This window comes from Rhinoderma darwinii, chromosome 4 (genome assembly GCF_050947455.1).
Source record: "Rhinoderma darwinii isolate aRhiDar2 chromosome 4, aRhiDar2.hap1, whole genome shotgun sequence".
In the NCBI taxonomy this organism is placed as follows: Eukaryota; Metazoa; Chordata; class Amphibia; order Anura; family Rhinodermatidae; genus Rhinoderma; species Rhinoderma darwinii.
The window spans coordinates 410,184,218-410,211,977 of NC_134690.1; the positions used below are offsets into that span (position 1 = coordinate 410,184,218).

A 27,760-nucleotide genomic window follows, 5' to 3' on the forward strand; every position below is an offset into this window, starting at 1 on the left:
CCAACGACCCGCTACACTCTCGTCACCAACGACCCGCTACACTCTCGTCACCAACGACCCGCTACACTCTCGTCACCAACGACCCGCTACACTCTCGTCACCAACGACCCGCTACACTCTCGTCACCAACGACCCGCTACACTCTCGTCACCAACGACCCGCTACACTCTCGTCACCAACGACCCGCTACACTCTCGTCACCAACGACCCGCTACACTCTCGTCACCAACGACCCGCTACACTCTCGTCACCAACGACCCGCTACACTCTCGTCACCAACGACCCGCTACACTCTCGTCACCAACGACCCGCTACACTCTCGTCACCAATGACCCGCTACACTCTCGTCACCAACGACCCGCTACACTCTCGTCACCAATGACCCGCTACACTCTCGTCACCAATGACCCGCTACACTCTCGTCACCAATGACCCGCTACACTCTCGTCACCCATGACCCGCTACACTCTCGTCACCCATGACCCGCTACACTCTCGTCACCCATGACCCGCTACACTCTCGTCACCCATGACCCGCTACACTCTCGTCACCCATGACCCGCTACACTCTCGTCACCCATGACCCGCTACACTCCTGTCCAGATGCCGATGTGTGGAGCTTATTTGGTATTGTCCCACCTGAACATAACATAATTCTGCAACATGAGAAAAAGCTCTTACTATTTATCTCAGCAGCAGCAGCACGTGAAACTATACTCCACTGCTGGATCTCACCCTCCCCGCCCACTATTAGACCCCACTGCTGGATCTCACCCTCCCCGCCCACTATTAGACTCCACTGCTGGATCTCACCCTCCCCGCCCACTATTAGACTCCACTGCTGGATCTCACCCTCCCCGCCCACTATTAGACTCCACTGCTGGATCTCACCCTCCCCGCCCACTATTAGACCCCACTGCTGGATCTCACCCTCCCCGCCCACTATTAGACTCCACTGCTGGATCTCACCCTCCCCGCCCACTATTAGACCCCACTGCTGGATCTCACCCTCCCCGCCCACTATTAGACCCCACTGCTGGATCTCACCCTCCCCGCCCACTATTAGACTCCACTGCTGGATCTCACCCTCCCCGCCCACTATTAGACTCCACTGCTGGATCTCACCCTCCCCGCCCACTATTAGACTCTCTCGGGCTCCCCACCAATCAGGATATGACAGAATCAATAATATATTAGGGGTGCTGACACAAAGTGTTTGGACCAGGACCGGGCCCGGATGTCTCAGCATTTTCCCCCCCCCCTCCACCATGCTCAGATAACAGTCCAGGACAAGCTATGTTTTACCAGACTAGAATTACAAGTGACTGTCACAAGCAGATTATACCACATAATAATTCTGAACGTGTTATTGTAGAAATGGACATTTTGGTATATTTTTGTGTATCCCCCCCCACCCCCCCCCCCCTTTTCCTTCAGTATCCCGTCCAGAAAAAGTTGAAAATTCAATAAAAACAAGTTTTAAAAAAAAAAGTTATCCCCATCCTTCCCGTGACCTGTAATAATGCGTGCGCTCATGACACCTCCCTATACAGACGTATGCCCTTCTTGTTTTTCCCCCATAACAAGGATCGGGCTATGGTTGCCTTTATACCAAATCAGAAGCCCCCCAAACCAAAGCAGTTTCTGTGCTCCAAGTGACGTTCTAATTACCAGGGGTTGCCCTTCTTATACGACTTTAAAATCGTCTTTCTGCCCTTGTGACAACCCTAATCTCAATTTCTCTGCGGTTTTAGGTGTCCTATAGACCCCCAGAATGCACCCTCCACTGAACATCTGGAACGCTCCCCCACATCACAAATAACCCCCTATAAGGCAGAGTGTGCGAGCGCTATACTCGAGGTAACCATCAGCCGAATATCAGGGAATTTCAACGGTTTCCCCCATTTATCGGCCACGTTCTCTCGTACCAATCAGGCATGTTGGATTGGAGGATGGTCGGCCAAAATCTGCAGCTGAGCTCTTATTGGCCGATTAATGGGGCAAATCAGTTGTCCATCTGCAGGCCACTTAATGTCTCACGTCTACGGCCAACTTAACCCCTTCATGACTAGGCCAATTTTTGTTTTTTCGTCCATGGTTTCCAAAAGCCGTGATTCGATATTTCCGTCGATATTGCCTTATTTGGGCTTTTTTTGCCGGATGAGCTGTCGTTTTTTTACTAGACCATTTATTGTAGGATATATTTTACTGGGAAACGGGGAAAAAATTACTTCTGGGATGAAATGGACAAAAAAACAGCAATTCTGCCATTTTTTATTGTGTTTCGTTTTTGCGGCTTTCATCATGTGGTAAATACGAGATTCTACGGTCAATACATCTACGGCGATCGCAAATCTAGAGTTTATTTTAGGTTTTACAACATTTACAAGGAAAAAATGAATAGTTGAAAATAAAATGGGTTTTGTGTCGCCGTCTCCTCCGTTATTCTCCAGCGATTGAGCGCGGTGAGGGCTGTGGTTTTTTCAGCTTTTTTATTGGTACGATTTTGAAGTACAGGCGACTTTTTATCTCATGTTTTGGGGGGAGATGAGGGGACCAAATAAAAGGGTTTCTGGCGTTTAAATCGATATATTTTTTTCCTGCGTTCACCGTGCGGGTTAAATAAAGTTATATTGGAATTGTTCAGACTTTTACGGACGCTGCGATACCAGTTATATTCGCTGTTTTAAAAAAAAAAAAAAAAGATGGAAAAAAGTTTTTTTATGAACTTTTAATATTTGATTATTTTTTTCTTGCACATTAACAGAAATCTTTACTGAACCGTTTTTTGGTTTATTTTTGGTTTCTTTTTTAGGAGTCCCCCTCGGGGACTTGAACCAGTGATTGTTGGCTCGTTTGCACTATATGCTGGAATACTAATTTAATGCAGGGCTTAAACCGATTATCCAGGTTATCACAATTCAGGGCCGATCTTTAGGATAGGCCATCATTATTACATCGGTGGGGGTTTGACTTTTGGCACCGCTGCCAATCAGCTGCTTGAAGGGGCCGTGGCACTCGCTTGAATTGGGGCAGTGGTGCAATACCGTGCACGGCTGCTAAAACTGTGACAATCCGTGTAAGTACGAACCAGAAGAACCGTGTAAACATTGGAGCGGCTGCTGTGCTACCACAACCGCCGCGGCCCCTACAAACACCCACCGATCTAACATTGATAGCCCATCCTGAGGAGAGGCCACCAATTCTAATAACTCGGATAACCCCCTTAATAGGAGCACAAAGATGGCAGACCTAGGGGTCTTCTTTAGGCCCCCCGGCTGCAATGACAACCATCAGCACCCCGCAATCACATCTGGGGGGAGGGGCGATCGGCTGTCAGAGGGGGCCGCCCCCTCTCTGTTACCCCTTAGAGACCACAACATCTGAGGGGTTAAACAGGCAGAATCATAGTGAGCTTAGCCTCCGCCCGTTGTAGGGAGGTGTCGGCTGTAGACTCCCCCCGCTCATTATGGGGTGCGCTCAGCCCACTCCATGCTTGTCACGTACATTACAATGCATTGAGGGGTTAAAAAGCAGAGCTAATAAATATGTAGGAAATCTTCATAGGTCTGAGAGCTGAAGATCATCCAGTGAGTGACCACTGTGCCCCCACGAGCAGCAGCGGCCGTAAAGTGCCACCATGGGACATTCCCGCTCCCTATCACCGTCGTGTTTTCCCAAGTGTCACGGATGGCTGCAGCAAATGACACAGAAACAGAGGGACGCGGCTGCCACCTCTCAGCTCCCGACTTGGGAGAGAACCTGTGGGGCCCCGGTACACGCAGGGGGATGGACCCCATGTAGACTCCAGGATCACAGCACCAGCCATGTGGATGAGGTTTGAACAAATCTCATTTTCCGCACAGACATAAAATCATGCGGAGGTTTTCAGAGCCGCAAACGCTCGTCCTGTTACGGATGAACCTTTAAAATGTAAAAGTGGTAAAACCTGCGGTTAACATGAAGCTAAACCTGCGGTTAACATGAAGCTAAACCTGCACGTGACACCGACGTCGCGGTGGAAAAATCCCCAACAAATCCGCCACGTGTGTGGGTAACTAAGGCTGAGTTCACACAGGAGGCAGATAAAAGCACGCAGCGTGTCCGCCCTGTGCACCGCAGGGAAATCCGGCCCAAAAACCAAACCAAACCGTGGTACAGTTTTTCGCCCTGTGATTGGCTGCAGCGGCGGTCACATGGGATGAAGCATCATCCCAGGAGGCCGGCCCTCTGATGTCATACAGGCCGGCCTCATGGGATGATGGTCACATGGGATGAAACGCCACTACAGCACGTGATTGGATGCTGCGGTCACATGGGATGAAACGCCACTACAGCCCGTGATTGGAGGCTGCGGTCACATGGGATGAAACGTCTTCGCAGGAGGAAGAAAAAACAGACTCCCAGAAATCACTGAAAACCTGCCGCAAAAAACGCAACAACTGCTATTTGCTGTGGAAAATCCGTAATATTTACGCAACGTGTGAACTGACCCTCATGGTCCAATGGTCTGACCCAAGAAATCTTTACTATATTGTGCCAACGCCGATGCCCACCAATGCCCGCAGGGAAGGTGTCAGAGCAGCAGGGCAGGTGGAGAAGGTGTCACTAGATTCAGGACACGGGTGGAATAAGCACACTCAGGTACTGGTAGATGTCCCACCATGAAGGACCCTCAACATTTCAGCATCCGACTCACGAGAATAACCCCACGGAGAGACTACCGGGGCGGCAGCGGTTACCGGAAGATTCTGCTTCTTGATCTCTCTACTTTCCTTTCGGTTGTGGTTTAGATGTTGATATTGACAGGAGCTCGTCACTCCATGAAGTAGGAGCGCTTATTCCGAATAGGTCGAGATTTACGTGTATTCCATCTCATGGTATCTGGACCTCTACATTACATATGAGGACACACAGCTGCAAGGAACGGGCCAATGTGAGCAGCGATCCTGACTATTATACAGAAGAAACGGAGGAAGCTAAATACATAGACTACATCCCGGACGAGCCCCCAATATGCCGCAATGAAGTGTATGAGCGCACCTTGAATCCTCCACACTCAACTTCATGTAAAGGTTCTATATGAACGGGTGTCGTGTTCACTGCTGTGCCAGGGCAGAGGGTACATCGCGGTGAACGGACACAATCTGTATACAGCGGGGTTACGCTTCTTCAGCCCGAGCCGTTTTGTCTTTCATGATTGTTTAACTTTCTCTCAAAAACCATTAATATTATCCTGCCGATCCCGAATGAGTTATCAACACACTGATGACCGGGCGGACATTTCTGGAACGTTCTTGCCTTCTTGTGTCTATCTCCAGCCTCATCTTGCTTTCCAACACGGACATGACACTCAACCCTGGACGATCACAGTCACACACACACAATCCACACAACTAGAATGAGCCGTGTTATGACAGGGCGGGTGACATGCAGGAAAGGTTATGTGCATGCTGACAGGTGACCACCAGCTGCCATGATGGAAGGGCGGCTCATCACTCAATACTGTACAGAGGATTCTAGAAATATCCGAGCATGTGATCGGGACAATGAGAACACTGCTGCCCCCTAACAGGAGGGTCACCCCCATATACTGCACGGGGAGCTCTAATAACCGGACCTATGACAACACTTCTCTCATTTTGAGGAAGATCCTGGCTTCACAGCTTTAAAATCCTTTATAATTAGAATGGCTCCTCCCACAACGTACAAATGTGTCGCCATTTTTGCTAAGGTTTAAATAGCAAATCAGCAAAGGATTATGAACCCTGTACAGGTTGTGGGAGGGCACAGAAGGGGTTTCCTTTCCATTAATAGGGGGCAGAGGGTTCCTCTCTTTATAATCGCTGAGCTCCTGGAGGTGATGATGGCGGATTTGTACTTACCCCACTCCACTCCACGCCGCCCATACTCACTTCTTCTGTGCCCTCTGTGCCACTCTCATACTTCACGCTACTCCGGGCACTATCTCGCCCTTTCTTCCTCTGCTCGTGGGCTTCACCGTCTTTTAGAAGTTGGGCAACTTTTGTCTGGTTGACGGGATCTAGTCCCTGGGGCAAAGAATGGGCAAAGGGTTGAGCTCTGTGGAGCTGTATACCTCAACAAACCCACAGAACGCCCCTTCCCTCGCTGCCAGTATATCCCATATGTGCACATGACCCCCCTACCCATATGTGAATCTCACCTGTTTACGTGAACGTATGGCACACTCCTCTAGGGTCTCAGCAGCCTCCAGTTTGCCCTGTCGTCGGTATAAAGCACCTAGATTTCGGAGAGTGGTGTTCACTGTGGGACTAGATGTAGAAAAAAGACAATAGTAAAAGATAACTAAGCGCTTCCTGGTGGGCAGAATGCAAAATCATCCTCACAAGAGCAGACGCGGGGTATTACTAGACACTGACCCCTACAGGAAAGGAAAAGAATGGCGACACTAACCTGTTCACCCGACAGGCCTTGTACCAGCCCCCATACTCCGAGTATGGCGTTCCATCATTGTTAGGAGTCTGCAGAAAAGGTAAAGAGGAGTTCAGAGCTAAAGACCAGAAGGGGGCACAGAGGAAACAACCGAGCAGAGCAACGAGCAGCGCAACGGGCAACAGTGTACACCTCCGCCCCCCCCATATCACCCCAGGATCAGAGAGGAAGCGATCGCCAGCCCAACCCTCTTGATTCCCAGACAGAGCAGACGTCGTAGGTCCTGACCTTGCTCATCTCCTCCCGTTCCTCGGCGTGCATCCAGATGGGCTTGTGGTCGTCTGCAGGACACAAAAAACATGACACTAAGATGTAGGACAAGAAATGTAGAAGAATTCAGCCATTGTGGCGCAGACAAGAACTCACCATCCACAGAGCCAAACTCCTTGACGTGAGCCTGTGTCAGGATGTCCTTGTACAGCTGCTCCGCTGCCTTGTATTTGGCTTGTTTCAGGTAACATGAGGCCTTAAGAAGAGAAGCGACCACATTACCCAATATCCCTACATGCTGCACATCTAGACAACACCCCCACATCACACTCAAAAAGGATGGCACCTACATCATACGCGTCACACATCCCGAGGCCTCCGTCACACGCGTCACACAGCCCGGCGCCTCCGTCACACAGCCCGGCGCCTCCGTCACACGCGTCACACAGCCCGGCGCCTCCGTCACACAGCCCGGCGCCTCCGTCACACGCGTCACACAGCCCGGCGCCTCCGTCACACAGCCCGGCGCCTCCGTCACACGCGTCACACAGCCCGGCGCCTCTGTCACACAGCCCGGCGCCTCCGTCACACGCGTCACACAGCCCGGCGCCTCTGTCACACAGCCCGGCGCCTCCGTCACAAGCGTCACACAGCCCGGCGCCTCCGTCACACAGCGCGGCGCCTCCGTCACACAGCCCGGCGCCTCCGTCACACAGCCCGGCGCCTCCGTCACACACGTCACACAGCCCGGCGCCTCCGTCACACAGCCCGGCGCCTCCGTCACACACGTCACACAGCCCGGCGCCTCCGTCACACAGCCCGGCGCCTCCGTCACACACGTCACACACGTCACACAGCCCGGCGTCTCCGTCACACACCCCGGCGTCTCCGTCACACACGTCGCACAGCACAGCACAGCCCGGCGCCTCCGTCACACACGTCGCACACCCCGGCGCCTCCATCACACAGCCCGGCGCCTCCGTCACACACGTCACACGGCCCGGCGCCTCCGTCACACAAGTCACACGGCCCGGCGCCTCCGTCACACAGCCCGGCGTCTCCGTCACACACGTCACACAGCCCGGGTCTCCGTCATACACATAGCACAGCCCGGCGCCTCCGTCATACACGTCACACGGCTCGGCGCCTCCGTCACACACGTCACACGGCCCGGCGCCTCCGTCACACACGTCACACGGCCCGGCGCCTCCGTCACACGGCCCGGCGCCTCCGTCACACACGTCACACGGCCCGGCGCCTCAGTCACACACGTCACACAGCTCGGCGCCTCAGTCACACACGTCACACAGCCCGGCGCCTCCGTCACACAGCCCGGCGCCTCCGTCACACAGCCCGGCGCCTCCGTCACACAGCCCGGCGCCTCCGTCACACAGCCCGGCGCCTCCGTCACACAGCCCGGCGCCTCCGTCACACAGCCCGGCGCCTCCGTCACACGCGTCACACAGCCCGGCGCCTCCGGCGCCTCCGTCACACAGCCCGGCGCCTCCGTCACACAGCCCGGCGCCTCCGTCACACAGCCCGGCGCCTCCGTCACACAGCCCGGCGCCTCCGTCACACAGCCCGGCGCCTCCGTCACACAGCCCGGCGCCTCCGTCACACGCGTCACACAGCCCGGCGCCTCCGTCACACGCGTCACACAGCCCGGCGCCTCCGTCACACGCGTCACACAGCCCGGCACCTACGTCACACACCCGGGCGCCTCCGTCACACACCCCGGCGCCTCCGTCACACACGTCACACAGCCCGGCGCCTCCGTCACACAGCCCGGCGCCTCCGTCACACACGTCACACAGCTCGGCGCCTCAGTCACACACGTCACACAGCTCGGCGCCTCAGTCACACACGTCACACAGCCCGGCGCCTCCGTCACACAGCCCGGCGCCTCCGTCACACAGCCCGGCGCCTCCGTCACACAGCCCGGCGCCTCCGTCACACAGCCCGGCGCCTCCGTCATACACGTCACACAGCCCGGCACCTACGTCACACACCCCGGCGCCTCCGTCACACACGTCACACAGCCCGGCGCCTCCGTCACACAGCCCGGCGCCTCCGTCACACGCGTCACACAGCCCGGCGCCTCCGTCACACGCGTCACACAGCCCGGCGCCTCCGTCACACAGCCCGGCGCCTCCGTCACACGCGTCACACAGCCCGGCGCCTCCGTCACACGCGTCACACAGCCCGGCACCTACGTCACACACCCGGGCGCCTCCGTCACACGCGTCACACAGCCCGGCGCATCCGTCACACAGCCCGGCGCCTCCGTCACACGCGTCACACAGCCCGGCGCCTCCGTCACACGCGTCACACAGCCCGGCGCCTCCGTCACACAGCCCGGCGCCTCCGTCACACAACCCGGCGCCTCCGTCACACAGCCCGGCGCCTCCGTCACACACCCCGGCGCCTCCGTCACACAGCCCGGCGCCTCCGTCACACAGCCCGGCGTCTCCGTCACACACGTCGCACGGCCCGGCGCCTCCGTCACACACGTCGCACGGCCCGGCGCCTCCGTCACACACGTCGCACGGCCCGGCGCCTCCGTCACACACGTCACACGGCCCGGCGCCTCCGTCACACACGTCACACGGCCCGGCGCCTCCGTCACACAGCCCGGCGCCTCCGTCACACAGCCCGGCGCCTCCGTCACACAGCCCGGCGCCTCCGTCACACAGCCCGGCGCCTCCGTCACACAGCCCGGCGCCTCCGTCACACAGCCCGGCGCCTCCGTCACACAGCCCGGCGCCTCCGTCACACAGCCCGGCGCCTCCGTCACACAGCCCGGCGTCTCCGTCACACAGCCCGGCGTCTCCGTCACACACGTCGCACGGCCCGGCGTCTACGTCACACGGCCCGGCGCCTCCGTCACACGGCCCGGCGCCTCCGTCACACGGCCCGGCGCCTCCGTCACACGGCCCGGCGCCTCCGTCACACACGTCGCACGGCCCGGCGTCTACGTCACACGGCCCGGCGCCTCCGTCACACAGCCCGGCGCCTCCGTCACACAGCCCGGCGCCTCCGTCACACGCGTCACACAGCCCGGCGCCTCCGTCACACGCGTCACACAGCCCGGCGCCTCCGTCACACAGCCCGGCGCCTCCGTCACACAGCCCGGCGCCTCCGTCACACACGTCACACAGCCCGGCGCCTCCGTCACACAGCCCGGCGCCTCCGTCACACACCCCGGCGCCTCCGTCACACACCCCGGCGCCTCCGTCACACACCCCGGCGCCTCCGTCACACACCCCGGCGCCTCCGTCACACAGCCCGGCGCCTCCGTCACACACGTCACACAGCCCGGCGCCTCCGTCACACAGCCCGGCGTCTCCGTCACACACGTCGCACGGCCCGGCGTCTCCGTCACACACGTCACACGGCCCGGCGCCTCCGTCACACGCCCCGGCGCCTCCGTCACACGCGTCACACAGCCCGGCGCCTCCGTCACACGCGTCACACAGCCCGGCGCCTCCGTCACACACCCCGGCGCCTCCGTCACACACGTCACACAGCCCGGCGCCTCCGTCACACAGCCCGGCGCCTCCGTCACACACGTCACACAGCCCGGCGCCTCCGTCACACACGTCACACAGCCCGGCGCCTCCGTCACACACGTCACACAGCCCGGCGCCTCCGTCACACAGCCCGGCGCCTCCGTCACACAGCCCGGCGCCTCCGTCACACAGCCCGGCGCCTCCGTCACACAGCCCGGCGCCTCCGTCACACAGCCCGGCGCCTCCGTCACACAGCCCGGCGCCTCCGTCACACAGCCCGGCGCCTCCGTCACACAGCCCGGCGCCTCCGTCACACACGTCACACAGCCCGGCGCCTCCGTCACACAGCCCGGCGCCTCCGTCACACAGCCCGGCGCCTCCGTCACACAGCCCGGCGCCTCCGTCACACAGCCCGGCGCCTCCGTCACACAGCCCGGCGCCTCCGTCACACGCGTCACACAGCCCGGCGCCTCCGTCACACGCGTCACACAGCCCGGCGCCTCCGTCACACAGCCCGGCACCTACGTCACACACCCGGGCGCCTCCGTCACACACCCCGGCGCCTCCGTCACACACGTCACACAGCCCGGCGCCTCCGTCACACAGCCCGGCGCCTCCGTCACACACGTCACACAGCTCGGCGCCTCAGTCACACACGTCACACAGCTCGGCGCCTCAGTCACACACGTCACACAGCCCGGCGCCTCCGTCACACAGCCCGGCGCCTCCGTCACACAGCCCGGCGCCTCCGTCACACAGCCCGGCGCCTCCGTCACACAGCCCGGCGCCTCCGTCACACAGCCCGGCGCCTCCGTCATACACGTCACACAGCCCGGCACCTACGTCACACACCCCGGCGCCTCCGTCACACACGTCACACAGCCCGGCGCCTCCGTCACACAGCCCGGCGCCTCCGTCACACGCGTCACACAGCCCGGCGCCTCCGTCACACGCGTCACACAGCCCGGCGCCTCCGTCACACGCGTCACACAGCCCGGCGCCTCCGTCACACGCGTCACACAGCCCGGCGCCTCCGTCACACGCGTCACACAGCCCGGCGCCTCCGTCACACGCGTCACACAGCCCGGCGCCTCCGTCACACGCGTCACACAGCCCGGCGCCTCCGTCACACGCGTCACACAGCCCGGCGCCTCCGTCACACAGCCCGGCACCTACGTCACACACCCGGGCGCCTCCGTCACACACGTCACACAGCCCGGCGCATCCGTCACACAGCCCGGCGCCTCCGTCACACGCGTCACACAGCCCGGCGCCTCCGTCACACGCGTCACACAGCCCGGCGCCTCCGTCACACAGCCCGGCGCCTCCGTCACACAGCCCGGCGCCTCCGTCACACAGCCCGGCGCCTCCGTCACACAGCCCGGCGCCTCCGTCACACAGCCCGGCGCCTCCGTCACACAGCCCGGCGCCTCCGTCACACAGCCCGGCGTCTCCGTCGCACACGTCGCACGGCCCGGCGTCTCCGTCGCACACGTCGCACGGCCCGGCGCCTCCGTCGCACACCCCGGCGCCTCCGTCACACACGTCACACGGCCCGGCGCCTCCGTCACACACGTCACACGGCCCGGCGCCTCCGTCACACACGTCACACAGCCCGGCGCCTCCGTCACACAGCCCGGCGCCTCCGTCACACAGCCCGGCGCCTCCGTCACACAGCCCGGCGCCTCCGTCACACGGCCCGGCGCCTCCGTCACACGGCCCGGCGCCTCCGTCACACGGCCCGGCGCCTCCGTCACACGGCCCGGCGCCTCCGTCACACGGCCCGGCGCCTCCGTCACACGGCCCGGCGCCTCCGTCACACGGCCCGGCGCCTCCGTCACACGGCCCGGCGCCTCCGTCACACGGCCCGGCGCCTCCGTCACACGGCCCGGCGCCTCCGTCACACGGCCCGGCGCCTCCGTCACACGGCCCGGCGCCTCCGTCACACGGCCCGGCGCCTCCGTCACACGGCCCGGCGCCTCCGTCACACGGCCCGGCGCCTCCGTCACACGGCCCGGCGCCTCCGTCACACGGCCCGGCGCCTCCGTCACACGGCCCGGCGCCTCCGTCACACGGCCCGGCGCCTCCGTCACACAGCCCGGCGCCTCCGTCACACACGTCGCACGGCCCGGCGTCTACGTCACACGGCCCGGCGCCTCCGTCACACAGCCCGGCGCCTCCGTCACACAGCCCGGCGCCTCCGTCACACGCGTCACACAGCCCGGCGCCTCCGTCACACGCGTCACACAGCCCGGCGCCTCCGTCACACGCGTCACACAGCCCGGCGCCTCCGTCACACAGCCTGGCGCCTCCGTCACACACGTCACACAGCCCGGCGCCTCCGTCACACAGCCCGGCGCCTCCGTCACACAGCCCGGCGCCTCCGTCACACACCCCGGCGCCTCCGTCACACAGCCCGGCGCCTCCGTCACACACGTCACACAGCCCGGCGCCTCCGTCACACAGCCCGGCGCCTCCGTCACACAGCCCGGCGTCTCCGTCACACACGTCGCACGGCCCGGCGTCTCCGTCACACACGTCACACGGCCCGGCGCCTCCGTCACACAGCCCGGCGCCTCCGTCACACGCCCCGGCGCCTCCGTCACACGCGTCACACAGCCCGGCGCCTCCGTCACACGCGTCACACAGCCCGGCGCCTCCGTCACACGCGTCACACAGCCCGGCGCCTCCGTCACACGCGTCACACACCCCGGCGCCTCCGTCACACACGTCACACAGCCCGGCGCCTCCGTCACACAGCCCGGCGCCTCCGTCACACAGCCCGGCGCCTCCGTCACACACGTCACACAGCCCGGCGCCTCCGTCACACACGTCACACAGCCCGGCGCCTCCGTCACACAGCCCGGCGCCTCCGTCACACAGCCCGGCGCCTCCGTCACACAGCCCGGCGCCTCCGTCACACAGCCCGGCGCCTCCGTCACACAGCCCGGCGCCTCCGTCACACAGCCCGGCGCCTCCGTCACACACGTCACACAGCCCGGCGCCTCCGTCACACAGCCCGGCGTCTCCGTCACACACCCCGGCGTCTCCGTCACACGCGTCACACGGCCCGGCGCCTCCGTCACACGCGTCACACGGCCCGGCGCCTCCGTCACACGCGTCACACAGCCCGGCGCCTCCGTCACACAGCCCGGCGCCTCCGTCACACAGCCCGGCGCCTCCGTCACACAGCCCGGCGCCTCCGTCACACAGCCCGGCGCCTCCGTCACACAGCCCGGCGCCTCCGTCACACAGCCCGGCGCCTCCGTCACACAGCCCGGCGCCTCCGTCACACAGCCCGGCGCCTCCGTCACACAGCCCGGCGCCTCCGTCACACAGCCCGGCGCCTCCGTCACACAGCCCGGCGCCTCCGTCACACAGCCCGGCGCCTCCGTCACACAGCCCGGCGCCTCCGTCATACCCACGACACAGCCCGGCGCCTCCGTCATACCCACGACACAGCCCGGCGCCTCCGTCATACCCACGACACAGCCCGGCGCCTCCGTCATACACATCATTACCAGTCACACAGCCCAGCACCTCCATCATACAAATCATTACCAGTCACACAGTTTGGTGCGTCCCTCATATAAATAGGTAGCCCGCCACTACATACCAGATTGTTCTTGGTTTTGGCAACATTTGGATCATCAGGTCCTAGACGGGCCTGGTAGATCTCCAGCGCACGGCAGTAGTAATATTCGACTTCATCGTATTTTCCCTGGTTCTGGCACAGCAGCGCCAAGTTATTCAGTTGCTTTGCAACATCAGGATGATCCTTCCCAAGCACCTGAATAGAGAGAGAAGAATTCAGAGCAGGGAAAAATAGTCTGACAGTATGAGAGATGGACAAGAGGGAAGAAGAGAGACAAGGAGGATAAGACAGACAGTAGTCGCATAGAGAGATGACGGGTGATTAACCCCACCACAGAAGAGATGACCTTGTTACCTTCTCACGGATTTCCAGCGCTCTCTTGCACAGAGGTTCGGCCTCGCGGTATTTACCTCTTTTCCCGTACAGTACTGCCAGATTATTGAGCGTGGCTGCCACCTGTAAACACGGCACAATTCAGTCTTCCCTAGTTCTATGGATTACATGTCTGTGCAATGTAGGTTACACACTTACCGCAGGGTGGTCCTTGCCCAGAGTCTTCTCTCTGATCGAGAGGGCATCGTTTAGAAGATGAGCAGCCTCCTTGTACTTGTTCTGGTCTCTGTACACCAGCGCCAGTATATTTAACATGGTGGCCACGTCAGGATGGTCATGTCCAGATGTCTTCTCGAGGTCCTCCAGTGCCTGCTTACAAAGCGGCACAGCCACCTCGTACCGCCCTTGAGAAGCATACTGGATGACGAGATTGTGCAATGTGCGGAGTCGTGCCGGGATCTCGTACCCGCCTTGCTGGGCAGCAGCAGCCGCGGAACTGTGCGGACGTGACACTAAGCAAAATTAAAGAGATTCAACTTATGACCCTCCAACAATTAGAATAATGAGAACTGCCCCAACCAAGTCATCCACACGACCTCCAACACATCACATCTTATACTGATGATACAGGAGAACTGCCCCAACCAAGGCATCCACACGACCTCCAACACACCACATCTTATACGGATGATACAGGAGAACTGCCCCAACCACTCATCCACACGACCTCCAACACACCACATCTTACACTGATGATACAGGAGAACTGCCCCAACCAACTCATCCACACGACCTCCAACACACCACATCTTACACTGATGATACAGGAGAACTGCCCCAAACAAGTCCTCCACACGACCTCCAACACACCACATCTTATACTGATGATACAGGAGAACTGCCCCAAACAAGTCCTCCACACGACCTCCAACACATCACATCTTATACTGATGATACAGGAGAACTGCCCCAAACAAGTCCTCCACACGACCTCCAACACATCACATCTTATACTGATGATACAGGAGAACTGCCCCAACCAAGTCATCCACACGACCTCCAACACACCACATCTTACACTGATGATACAGGAGAACTGCCCCAAACAAGTCCTCCACACGACCTCCAACACATCACATCTTATACTGATGATACAGGAGAACTGCCCCAAACAAGTCCTCCACACGACCTCCAACACACCACATCTTATACTGATGATACAGGAGAACTGCCCCAAACAAGTCCTCCACACGACCTCCAACACATCACATCTTATACTGATGATACAGGAGAACTGCCCCAACCAAGTCATCCACACGACCTCCAACACACCACATCTTACACTGATGATACAGGAGAACTGCCCCAACCAACTCATCCACACGACCTCCAACACAGCACATCTTATACTGATGATACAGGAGAACTGCCCCAACCAACTCATCCACACAACCACCAACACACCACATCTTATACTGATGATACAGGAGAACTGCCCCAACCAACTCATCCACACGACCTCCAACACACCACATCTTATACTGATGATACAGGAGAACTGCCCCAACCAACTCATCCACACGACCTCCAACACACCACATCTTATACTGATGATACAGGAGAACTGCCCCAACCAACTCATCCACACAACCACCAACACACCACATGTTATACTGATGATACAGGAGAACTGCCCCAACCAACTCATCCACACGACCTCCAACACACCACATCTTATACTGATGATACAGGAGAACTGCCCCAACCAAGTCATCCACACGACCTCCAACACACCACATCTTATACTGATGATACAGGAGAACTGCCCCAACCAAGTCATCCACACGACCTCCAACACACCACATCTTACACTGATGATACAGGAGAACTGCCCCAACCAAGTCATCCACACGACCTCCAACACAGCACATCTTATACTGATGATACAGGAGAACTGCCCCAACCAACTCATCCACACGACCTCCAACACATTACATCTTCCACTGATGATACAGGAGAACTGCCCCAACCAACTCATCCACACGACCTCCAACACACCACATCTTATACTGATACAGGAGAACTGCCCCAACCAACTCATCCACACGACCTCCAACACACCACATCTTACACTGATGATACAGGAGAACTGCCCCAACCAAGTCATCCACACGACCTCCAACACACCACATCTTATACTGATGATACAGGAGAACTGCCCCAACCAAGTCATCCACACGACCTCCAACACACCACATCTTATACTGATGATACAGGAGAACTGCCCCAACCAAGTCCTCCACACGACCTCCAACACACCACATGTTATACTGATGATACAGGAGAACTGCCCCAACCAACTCATACACACGACCTCCAACACACCACATGTTATACTGATGATACAGGAGAACTGCCCCAACCAAGTCCTCCACACGACCTCCAACACACCACATCTTACACTGATGATACAGGAGAACTGCCCCAACCAAGTCATCCACACGACCTCCAACACATCACATCTTATACTGATGATACAGGAGAACTGCCCCAACCAACTCATCCACACGACCTCCAACACACCACATCTTATACTGATGATACAGGAGAACTGCCCCAACCAAGTCATCCACACGACCTCCAACAAATCACATCTTATACTGATGATACAGGAGAACTGCCCCAACCAAGTCCTCCACACAACCTCCAACACACCACATCTTACACTGATGATACAGGAGAACTGACCCAACCAAGTCATCCACACGACCTCCAACACACCACATCTTATACTGATGATACAGGAGAACTGCCCCAACCAACTCATCCACACGACCTCCAACACAGCACAGCTTCCACCGATGATACAGGAGAACTGCCCCAAACAAGTCATCCACACGACCTCCAACACATCTTATACTGATGATACAGGAGAACTGCCCCAACCAAGTCATCCACACGACCTCCAACACACCACATCTTATACTGATGATACAGGAGAACTGCCCCAACCAAGTCATCCACACGACCTCCAACACATCACATCTTACACTGATGATACAGGAGAACTGCCCCAACCAAGTCATCCACACGACCTCCAACACACCACATCTTATACTGATGATACAGGAGAACTGCCCCAACCAAGTCCTCCACACGACCTCCAACACACCACATCTTATACTGATGATACAGGAGAACTGCCCCAACCAACTCATCCACACGACCTCCAACACACCACATCTTATACTGATGATACAGGACAACTGCCCCAACCAAGTCATCTACACGACCTCCAACACAGCACATCTTATACTGATGATACAGGAGAACTGCCCCAACCAAGTCATCCACACGACCTCCAACACACCACATCTTACACTGATGATACAGGAGAACTGCCCCAACCAAGTCATCCACACGACCTCCAACACACCACATCTTACACTGATGATACAGGAGAACTGACCCAACCAAGGCATCCACACAACCTCCAACACACCACATCTTACACTGATGATACAGGAGAACTGCCCCAACCAAGTCATCCACACGACCTCCAACACACCACATCTTATACTGATGATACAGGAGAACTGCCCCAACCAACTCATCCACACGACCTCCAACACACCACATCTTACACTGATGATACAGGAGAACTGCCCCAACCAACTCATCCACACGACCTCCAACACACCACATCTTACACTGATGATACAGGAGAACTGCCCCAACCAAGTCATCCACACGACCTCCAACACATCACATCTTATACTGATGATACAGGAGAACTGACCCAACCAAGTCATCCACACGACCTCCAACACATCACATCTTATACTGATGATACAGGAGAACTGCCCCAACCAAGTCATCCACACGACCTCCAACACACCACATCTTATACTGATGATACAGGAGAACTGCCCCAACCAAGTCATCCACACGACCTCCAACACACCACATCTTATACTGATGATACAGGAGAACTGCCCCAACCAAGTCCTCCACACGACCTCCAACACACCACATGTTATACTGATGATACAGGAGAACTGCCCCAACCAACTCATCCACACGACCTCCAACACACCACATCTTACACTGATGATACAGGAGAACTGACCCAACCAAGTCATCCACACGACCTCCAACACATCACATCTTATACTGATGATACAGGAGAACTGCCCCAACCAACTCATCCACACGACCTCCAACACATCATATCTTATACTGATGATACAGGAGAACTGCCCCAACCAACTCATCCACACGACCTCCAACACAGCACATCTTATACTGATGATACAGGAGAACTGCCCCAACCAAGTCATCCACACGACCTCCAACACACCACATCTTACACTAATGATACAGGAGAACTGCCCCAACCAAGTCATCCACACGACCTCCAACACACCACATCGGAGGAGACAGCTCTTGAAATTGGATGCATCACTTTAAGCAGTGTGACATTTATTGGATTTAGTTAAAGTTTTACACAAGATCCAGATAATCATGTTCCTGGTTACAAGTTCTATATGTCAGGACCCTGATGCTACACAACCCAGATCATCACTCCGTGCACAGACTCCACAACCACGGCTGGGCGTCCCATACTCACTGCCTTGCCCCGACTCTTCCTCCTCATTAGGGAAAAGCTCGTCCAGATTGTCTTTATTGGAGTCTCCTTCCTTCTCCTCCTGTGGACAGAACATGAGGACTGATCAGAGCTCTGAAGATGCTCTCCCACCTTACAGGCCAGTTATCGATCGTCTCCCCTTCATGTGTTCTGCAGCTTCGTGACCAGGGACAAGAATGATGGACCCCTCCGACATGGGAATCTGTATACAGGGTCACAGTGAGGTGGAGCTGCACTTCGTGAATGGGAACGTGTTTAGTCCTGCTCACACAGCGAATGGGCTCATACAATGGTATCTGGTCTAGGCAATCCTCTGGGAGTTCAACAGTCTGGACTTGTCGAAAAGCTGTTACCTAGGGCTCAACTACACACTGCAACAAGCCCTCAGCTGTGAGAGCAGGGCTAGGCCAGGATGGGTGAAGAATGTTCATCTAGTTCTTGATGTTTAGAAGAAAGTTCTAGGAAATACTTCTTCTAAAATAGTGAGGGGAAAAACGTCATTCTACAACGGTGAAGCTTTACGTACAGTAGACTGGCGCCGGCCCTGGAGATGGTAGAGGACGCTCTTACCGTGGGTGACACGTCCTCGTCGTATTTCTTGAGCTGGTTCATGAACTCCAGGTGTTTCTTCTCCTCCTCCAGCTGCGCCACGTTCTGCTCGCTGTGCTGAAGCTTCTGCTGGGTATTAGCCAGCTCATCTCTCAGCCACTGGTTCTCCTGGCACAGTCGTCTCACCTGTGCCCGCAGCTTCTGCTTCTCCGACTCCACTGCCGTCAAATGATTAGATAGCGCCATCATCAGCTGTGGAAAAGTACAGTTCTGAGGTCATGTTTTACATGACACCGCCCCCCCCATGACTACCACCATCACATGACCGGTTACTTGCATTAGCTCACGGCTAGGTCATATCACGAGGCGGCCACCTGCTTCATCCTCACCCTTTATGGTCAGGATGGCATTGCTGCCATACAGAATAAGTGCGGACAGTTCTGGCTGAGACATAGTGCAGAGGGATGATGAGAGTTATATCCGTGCCAGTCAGGTTACCAGTAAGAATACAATGACCCCTGGTCTTACTACCAGTAGTGCAGGGGGAGGCGCGGACCGCACAGGCTGATATATTACCCTACAAGTCAATCCCCCCATCACCTGCAGGGTATGTGCCGTATGTAAGAGGGGGTGGGGGCAACATTACCCATAGTAACCCCGTATGTAGACCAGAGGTCCCAGCGGGCGACTGATCACTCATGACGTAGAGATGGTAGGTGGAGATCGCTACTACCCCAGGGGAACCTCACTGCTCCGCTCTATAAATCAACCTCCGGAGGATCCTGAGCTGTGAGGACGACCATGGACGGAGGGGTAAGAAGTGCAACTCTATGGACAGAACAGGTCCCAGCGTGTCTCCTCCAGTAAGACCACCATACAGCAGTGACACACGGCGGGGGGGGGGGGGGCGGGGGGAGCTCTGCTGCCGCGGGACCTGGGCACAGGGACACTGTCCAGAAGCTGCAGTGGAGGTGTCATTGGGTTCTACAGGGAGATTATGATCCAGAACAAGTCCAAATGGGACAGAGGAGACAACAGGAAGGATCTGGAGTCACAGCCCGGACCGGAACCAGAGGACAGGACCTGAAACGTGGCGTTCAGGAGGAGAACTCCCAATGTGTCTGATAATATAACAAGGTCTGTAGCTCATGCTTAGTACGGGGTTAATGAATCCCCTCCCCCGTGCGGCCGCGGCGACGCTGACAGATCTTCCCGTGATGTGCCCGTTCACACTGTCGCTGCTTTCGATAATTCCTCAGTCGTTAGGACCATTTTATGTACATTTTACACTTCTGCTCATGACTAGTCCACGCTAAGACAATCTGCCCGTAGTTTTGTGCCACGTCCTCGGACCAGGGCACGCCGCGACGGTTAGTGGCTCCTCCCCCTCTCTTAAGCGTACCGCTGTGTCCACTTTTTGCTGTATGTAGGGAGCGCGTGGTTGGTATAACATGAATCCCCTCCTCCGGGGTCTCCTGCACATTATATACAGCTCGGCAGATTTCATCCCGTAGCCAACACTAAACGATATTGAAACGTCCGCGTCGTCCGTGTGATCTGAGGGGTCCAGACCGTCTCCGTGTAAACGTTGTGGGGTTCCCTTTGTTATCGTCTTCCTCTCCTAGTTCCCGGTGACTGATTCCCAGGTGGGGGAGGTTTTTAGCCTTTTCTCGGGGTATTCCTGTCCTTTGTTGGATGACAGACCCCTGATGACCCCATTACAGCTCGGAGACTTGGAGACTTCTTTCGTCTGACTATTTCCCCTCTCCGTTTTACGATCTGATCATTCTGTTGGCGATCCACCGTCCTCACAGTAAGAGAACAGCCGGAGATCAGAAGTCAGCACATTTTTCGTCTTGTTTTTCTTGTCCCCAATTATTCAACACGTTGCCGGATTCATGAAAAGTTCAAGAATAAAAACACGAATCAGTCACCGGGAACTACCAGAAAAGAGGTAACTAAGGAGGACAGTGATGGCGCCTGGGCATTTCATGAGGTGGTGAACACTACAGGCGGCCAGAACTAACCCGGTCCACACCCCGAGGAACAAAACTGAGGGCGGATCGTCTTAGCGGGGACTCGTCCGAAGAAGAAATAAATGTCGAGAAATAAAACGGTCCCGACGGCTGAGAAAAGTATAAAAGCAGCGAGAACAAGGCGCAGAACGGCGGCTCCGCGCACCCGACTAAGGAGCAACGCAGAAAAACAGCAGCCGCCAGAGGCGAAAACCCGGCAGTCAGTGCAGACTGTAGAATATGTAATAACAAGAGACGACGGGAAGGGGGAGGGGAGGGGACGTCTCTACTAACAACAACTCTCATCTGTCCAGACACACTTCATAATCCTCCAACATATCAAACCTGAAGGATGCTGGGAAGAAGTCACCATGGAGCCCCCTAACAGCGCCTCACACAATCCGCGTGAAAGTAACAGGCCATGAGCAGACAGCTACTCCCATCATCCCCTCATGTCACGCGTCCAGCGCTCCCGCCCCCGCCATCCCCTCATGTCACGCGTCCAGCGCTCCCGCCCCCCCCTCATGTCACGCGTCCAGCGCTCCCGCCCCCGCCATCCCCTCATGTCACGCGTCTAGCGCTCCCGCCCCCCCCTCATGTCACGCGTCCAGCGCTCCCGCTCCCCTCATGTCACGCGTCCAGCGCTCCCGCCCCCGCCATCCCCTCATGCCACGCGTCCAGCGCTCCCGCCCCCGCCATCCCCTCATGCCACGCGTCCAGCGCTCCCGCCCCCGCCATCCCCTCATGTCACGCGTCCAGCGCTCCCGCTCCCGCCATCCCCTCATGTCACGCGTCCAGCGCTCCCACCCTCGCCATCCCCTCATGTCACGTGTCCAGCGCACCCACCCCCGCCATCCCCTCATGTCACGTGTCCAGCGCTCCCGCCCCCGCCATCCCCTCATGTCATGTATCCAGCGCTCCCACCCTCGCCATCCCCTCATGTCACGTGTCCAGCGCTCCCGCCCCCGCCATCCCCTCATGTCACGTGTCCAGCGCTCCCGCCCCCGCCATCCCCTCATGTCACGTGTCCAGCGCTCCCGCCCCCGCCATCCCATGTCACGTGTCCAGCGCTGCCACACCCGCCTCATGTCACGCGTCCAGCGCTCCCGCCCCCCCCTCATGCCACGCGTCCAGCGCTCCAGCCCCCGCCATCCCCTCATGCCACGCGTCCAGCGCTCCAGCCCCCGCCATCCCCTCATGCCACGCGTCCAGCGCTCCAGCCCCCGCCATCCTCTCATGCCACGCGTCTAGCGCTCCCGCCCCCGCCATCCCCTCATGTCACGCGTCCAGTGCTCCCGCCCCCGCCATCCCGTCACACGTCCAGCGCTCCCACCCTCGCCATCCCCTCATGTCACGTGTCCAGCGCTCCCACCCCCGCCATCCCCTCATGTCACGTGTCCAGCGCTCCCGCCCCCCCCTCATGTCACGCCTCCAGCGCTCCCGACCCCCCTCATGCCACGCGTCCAGCGCTCCAGCCCCCGCCATCCCCTCATGCCATGCGTCCAGCGCTCCAGCACCCGCCATCCCCTCACGTCACGCGTCCAGCGCTCCCGCCATCCCCTCACGTGTCCAGCGCTCCCACCCCCGCCATCCCCTCATGTCACGTGTCCAGCGCTCCCGCCCCCGCCATCCCCTCATGTCACGCGTCCAACGCTCCCACCCCCGCCATCCCCTCATGTCACGCGTCCAGAGTTCCCGCCCCCGCCATGCCCTCATGTCACGCGTCCAGCGCTCCCGCCCCCGCCATCCCCTCATGTCACGCGTCCAGCGCTCCCGCCCCCGCCATCCCCTCATGTCACGCGTCCAGCGCTCCCGCCATCCCCTCATGTCATGCGTCCAGCGCTCCCACCCTCGCCATCTCATGTCACGCGTCCAGCGCTCCCACCCTCGCCATCTCATGTCACGCGTCCAGCGCTCCCACCCTCGCCATCTCATGTCACGCGTCCAGCGCTCCCACCCTCGCCATCCCCTCATGTCACGCGTCCAGCGCTCCCACCCTCGCCATCCCCTCATGTCACGCGTCCAGCGCTCCCGCCCCCGCCATCCCATGTCACGCGTCCAGCGCTCCCGACCCCCCTCATGCCACGCGTCCAGCGCTCCAGCCCCCGCCATCCCCTCATGCCACGTGTCCAGCGCTCCCGCCCCCACCATCCCCTCACGTCACGTATCCAGCGCTCCCACCCCCGCCATCCCCTCACGTCACGTATCCAGCGCTCCCACCCCCGCCATCCCCTCACGTCACGCGTCCAGCGCTCCCGCCCCCGCCATCCCCTCATGTCACACGTCCAGCGCTCCCGCCCCCGCCATCCCCTCATGTCACGCGTCCAGCGCTAGCGCTCCCGCCATCCCATGTCACGCGTCCAGCGCTCCCGCCCCCGCCATGTCACGCGTCCAGCGCTCCCGCCATCCCCTCATGTCACGCGTCCAGCGCTCCCACCCTCGCCATCCCCTCATGTCACGCGTCCAGCGCTCCCGCCCCCGCCATCCCCTCATGTCACGCGTCCAGCGCTCCCGCCATCCCATGTCACGCGTCCAGCGTTCCCGCCCCCGCCATCCCGTCACGCGTCCAGCGCTCCCGCCCCCGCCATCCCCTCATGTCACACGTCCAGCGCTCCCGCCCTCGCCATCCCCTCATGTCACGCGTCCAGCGCTCCCACCCCCGCCATCCCCTCATGTCACACGTCCAGCGCTCCCGCCCCCGCCATCCCCTCATGTCACGCGTCCAGCGCTTCCGTCATCCGCTTGTCACGCGTCCAGTGTTCCCATCTTCCCGCTCGGGGCTGTAGGTTTGGCGCACGTCTCACCTGCGCTTCCCCCAGTCCCAGCTCAATCATTTCTACGGATTTTCGGAGCAGGCCGGACTTCTCGTGCACCAGGTTGGCCTCTTCATCTTTCTTTAGGCATTTGATGGTCTCCAGGAGGCTGTGGAGGATGGAGTTGTGCTCGTTCCTCAGAGCCTCCAGCCCCTGCATGACGAGCTTTGTGTTTGAGATGATCTCCTCCTGGGACAGCTTGTCCAGCTTCTCCTCCCGGGGGTACATCATCACGGACATGCTCCTGCAACACAGAGAAGGGGGAACATTATTATTCACATCAAATCATCATCACATTCTGTCCAGACTTGGGGGGTCACCACCAGGGAGCGCTGCACCTTTATGCAGGGGGGACCCGGTTACATCATGTGACTGCCCAGTACCCCAGACATGGCTCTACCGGTCACCAGACAGCACAATAAACCGCAATCGTGGCTGCGGACAGACATTATCAGCTGTGAGCGCCCCGGCTACACCGCACAATGTGCAAATTCTAGTGTCAAGCAGCACAGGGTTAACCAATGGAGGAGCAGCAGCAGCAGCAGCCCCCCCCCCCCCCCCGTCCTAATCCACGTAACACCACAGACACGCTGAACTACCGCAACCCCCCAAATACAAACCAGCCCAACAACGCTGAACTAGCGCACGCCCCCAAATACCAACCAGCCCCCCAACAACGCTGAACTACCGCAACCCCCCAAATACCAACCAGCCCCCCCCAACGCTGAACTACCGCAACCCCCCAAATACCAACCAGCCCAACAACGCTGAACTACCGCAACCCCCCAAATACCAACCAGCCCCCCATCAACGCTGAACTACCGCAACCCCCCAAATACCAACCAGCCCCCAACAACGCTGAACTACCGCAACCCCCCAAATACCAACCAGCCCCCAACAACGCTGAACTACCGCAACCCCCCAAATACCAACCAGCCCCCCAACGCTGAGAACTACCGCAACCCCCCAAATACCAACCAGCCCCCCAACGCTGAGAACTACCGCAACCCCCCAAATACCAACCAGCCCCCCACCGCTGAGAACTACCGCAACCCCCCAAATACCAACCAGCCCCCCAACAACGCTGAACTACCGCATCCCCCCAAATACCAACCACTCCCCCAACAACGCTGAACTACCGCAACCCCCCAAATACCAACCAGCCCCCCAACAACGCTGAACTACCGCAACCCCCCAAATACCAGCCCCCCAACAACGCCGAACTACCGCAACCCCCCAACAACGCCGAACTACCGCAACCCCCCAAATACCAACCAGCCCCCCAACAACGCTGAACTACCGCAACCCCCCAAATACCAACCAGCCCCCCAACAACGCTGAACTACCGCAACCCCCCAAATACCAACCAGCCCCCCAACAACGCTGAACTACCGCAACCCCCCAAATACCAACCAGCCCCCCAACAACGCTGAACTACCGCAACCCCCCAAATACCAACCAGCCCCCCAACGCTGAACTACCGCAACCCCCCAAATACCAACCAGCCCCCCAACGCTGAACTACCGCAACCCCCCAAATACAAACCAGCCCCCCAACAACGCTGAACTACCGCAACCCCCCAAATACCAACCAGCCCCCCAACAACGCTGAACTACCGCAACCCCCCAAATACCAACCAGCCCCCCAACAACGCTGAACTACCGCAACCCCCCAAATACCAACCAGCCCCCCAACGCTTAACTACCGCATCCCCCAAATACCAACCAGCCCCCCAACGCTGAACTACCGCATCCCCCAAATACCAACCAGCCCCCCCAACGCTGAACTACCACAACCCCTCAAATACCAACCAGCCCCCCAACGCTGAACTACCGCAACCCCCCAAATACCAAACAGCCCCCCAACAACGCTGAACTACCGCAACCCCCAAATACAAACCAGCCCCCCAACGCTGAACTACCGCAACCCCCCAAATACCAACCAGCCCCCCAACGCTGAACTACCGCAACCCCCCAAATACCAACCAGCCCCCTCAACAACGCTGAACTACCGCAACCCCCCAAATACGAACCAGCCCCCCAACAACGCTGAACTACCGCAACCCCCCAAATACCAACCAGCCCCCCAACAACGCTAAACTACCGCAACCCCCCAAATACCAACCAGCGCCCCAACAACGCTGAACTACCGCAACCCCCCAAATACCAACCAGCCCCCCAACGCTGAACTACCGCAACCCCCCAAATACCAACCAGCCCCCCAACGCTGAACTACCGCAACCCCCCAAATACAAACCAGCCCCCCAACAACGCTGAACTACCGCAACCCCCCAAATATCAACCAGCCCCCCAACAACGCTGAACTACCGCAACCCCCCAAATACCAACCAGCCCCCCAACAACGCTGAACTACCGCAACCCCCCAAATACCAACCAGCCCCCCAACAACGCTGAACTACCGCAACCCCCCAAATACCAACCAGCCCCCCAACGCTTAACTACCGCATCCCCCAAATACCAACCAGCCCCCCAACGCTGAACTACCGCATCCCCCAAATACCAACCAGCCCCCCCAACGCTGAACTACCACAACCCCTCAAATACCAACCAGCCCCCCAACGCTGAACTACCGCAACCCCCCAAATACCAAACAGCCCCCCAACAACGCTGAACTACCGCAACCCCCAAATACAAACCAGCCCCCCAACGCTGAACTACCGCAACCCCCCAAATACCAACCAGCCCCCCAACGCTGAACTACCGCAACCCCCCAAATACCAACCAGCCCCCTCAACAACGCTGAACTACCGCAACCCCCCAAATACGAACCAGCCCCCCAACAACGCTGAACTACCGCAACCCCCCAAATACCAACCAGCCCCCCAACAACGCTAAACTACCGCAACCCCCCAAATACCAACCAGCGCCCCAACAACGCTGAACTACCGCAACCCCCCAAATACCAACCAGCCCCCCAAACGCTGAACTACCGCAACTCCCGAAATACCAACCAGCCCCCCAACAACGCTGAACTACCGCAACCCCCCAAATACAAACCAGCCCCCCAACGCTGAACTACCGCATCCCCAAAATACCACCAGTCAGTATCCCCCGTGGCCCCCCTGTACCCCCAGCCACTAACTCCCGTGGCCCCCCTGTACCACCAGTCAGTATCCCCGTGGCCCCCCTGTACCACCAGCCACTACCCCCTGCGGCACCCCCCCATCGCACCAGCAATAATAATCCCAACATTGCTATTAACCCCCTGCAGGACAAGTCCTTTATAGCCCCCCCTGCACGACTGACAGTCCCCAGGTCATTACCCCCTTCGCTGACATTCTCAGACTGCAGTGCAGTACCACAGACTGCCAGGAGTGTCCTCCCCTCCAGACATCTCCCACCTGCACTCCACGAGCAGCCACTCACCTCGCACACGCACCACCGCTGACCCTACCGGTGAGATCCCGGGGGCCCAACGTCCCTGCAGAGACCACCTGAAAATCCACTGAATGAACACTGCAGGACAGCCGCACAACGTCCCCCTCCTCCTCAGCTTCCTGTGCGATCACTGCTCCACCCCCCTCCCAACTCACCGCTCCACCCCCTCCCAACTCACCGCTCCACCCCCTCCCAGCTCACGGCTCCACCCTCCACC

The 27,760-nt window shown here is 58.7% G+C and overlaps 1 protein-coding gene across 2 annotated transcripts in view; it reads right to left on the reverse strand.

The window, feature by feature from the left end:
* KLC4 (kinesin light chain 4) overlaps nucleotides 1-27,681 on the reverse strand; it is a 52,348-nt gene extending 24,667 nt beyond the window's left edge. The window contains exons 1-12 of one of the 2 annotated variants that reach the window (XM_075863539.1): nucleotides 27,532-27,681; nucleotides 24,137-24,389; nucleotides 19,339-19,569; nucleotides 18,751-18,829; nucleotides 14,319-14,632; nucleotides 14,142-14,243; nucleotides 13,809-13,982; nucleotides 6,840-6,939; nucleotides 6,702-6,754; nucleotides 6,435-6,502; nucleotides 6,184-6,292; nucleotides 5,915-6,049 (exon numbers count right to left, since the gene is read on the reverse strand). In XM_075863539.1, the coding sequence (XP_075719654.1) occupies nucleotides 5,915-6,049; nucleotides 6,184-6,292; nucleotides 6,435-6,502; nucleotides 6,702-6,754; nucleotides 6,840-6,939; nucleotides 13,809-13,982; nucleotides 14,142-14,243; nucleotides 14,319-14,632; nucleotides 18,751-18,829; nucleotides 19,339-19,569; nucleotides 24,137-24,385 (1,614 nt within the window). In that variant the 5' untranslated portion in view covers nucleotides 24,386-24,389; nucleotides 27,532-27,681. Of the gene's footprint in view, nucleotides 1-5,884; nucleotides 6,050-6,183; nucleotides 6,293-6,434; nucleotides 6,503-6,701; nucleotides 6,755-6,839; nucleotides 6,940-13,808; nucleotides 13,983-14,141; nucleotides 14,244-14,318; nucleotides 14,633-18,750; nucleotides 18,830-19,338; nucleotides 19,570-24,136; nucleotides 24,390-27,531 lie in introns of both variants that reach the window. The other variant, XM_075863538.1, reaches the window with a different exon arrangement.
* Between the last annotated feature and the right edge of the window lie 79 nt (nucleotides 27,682-27,760).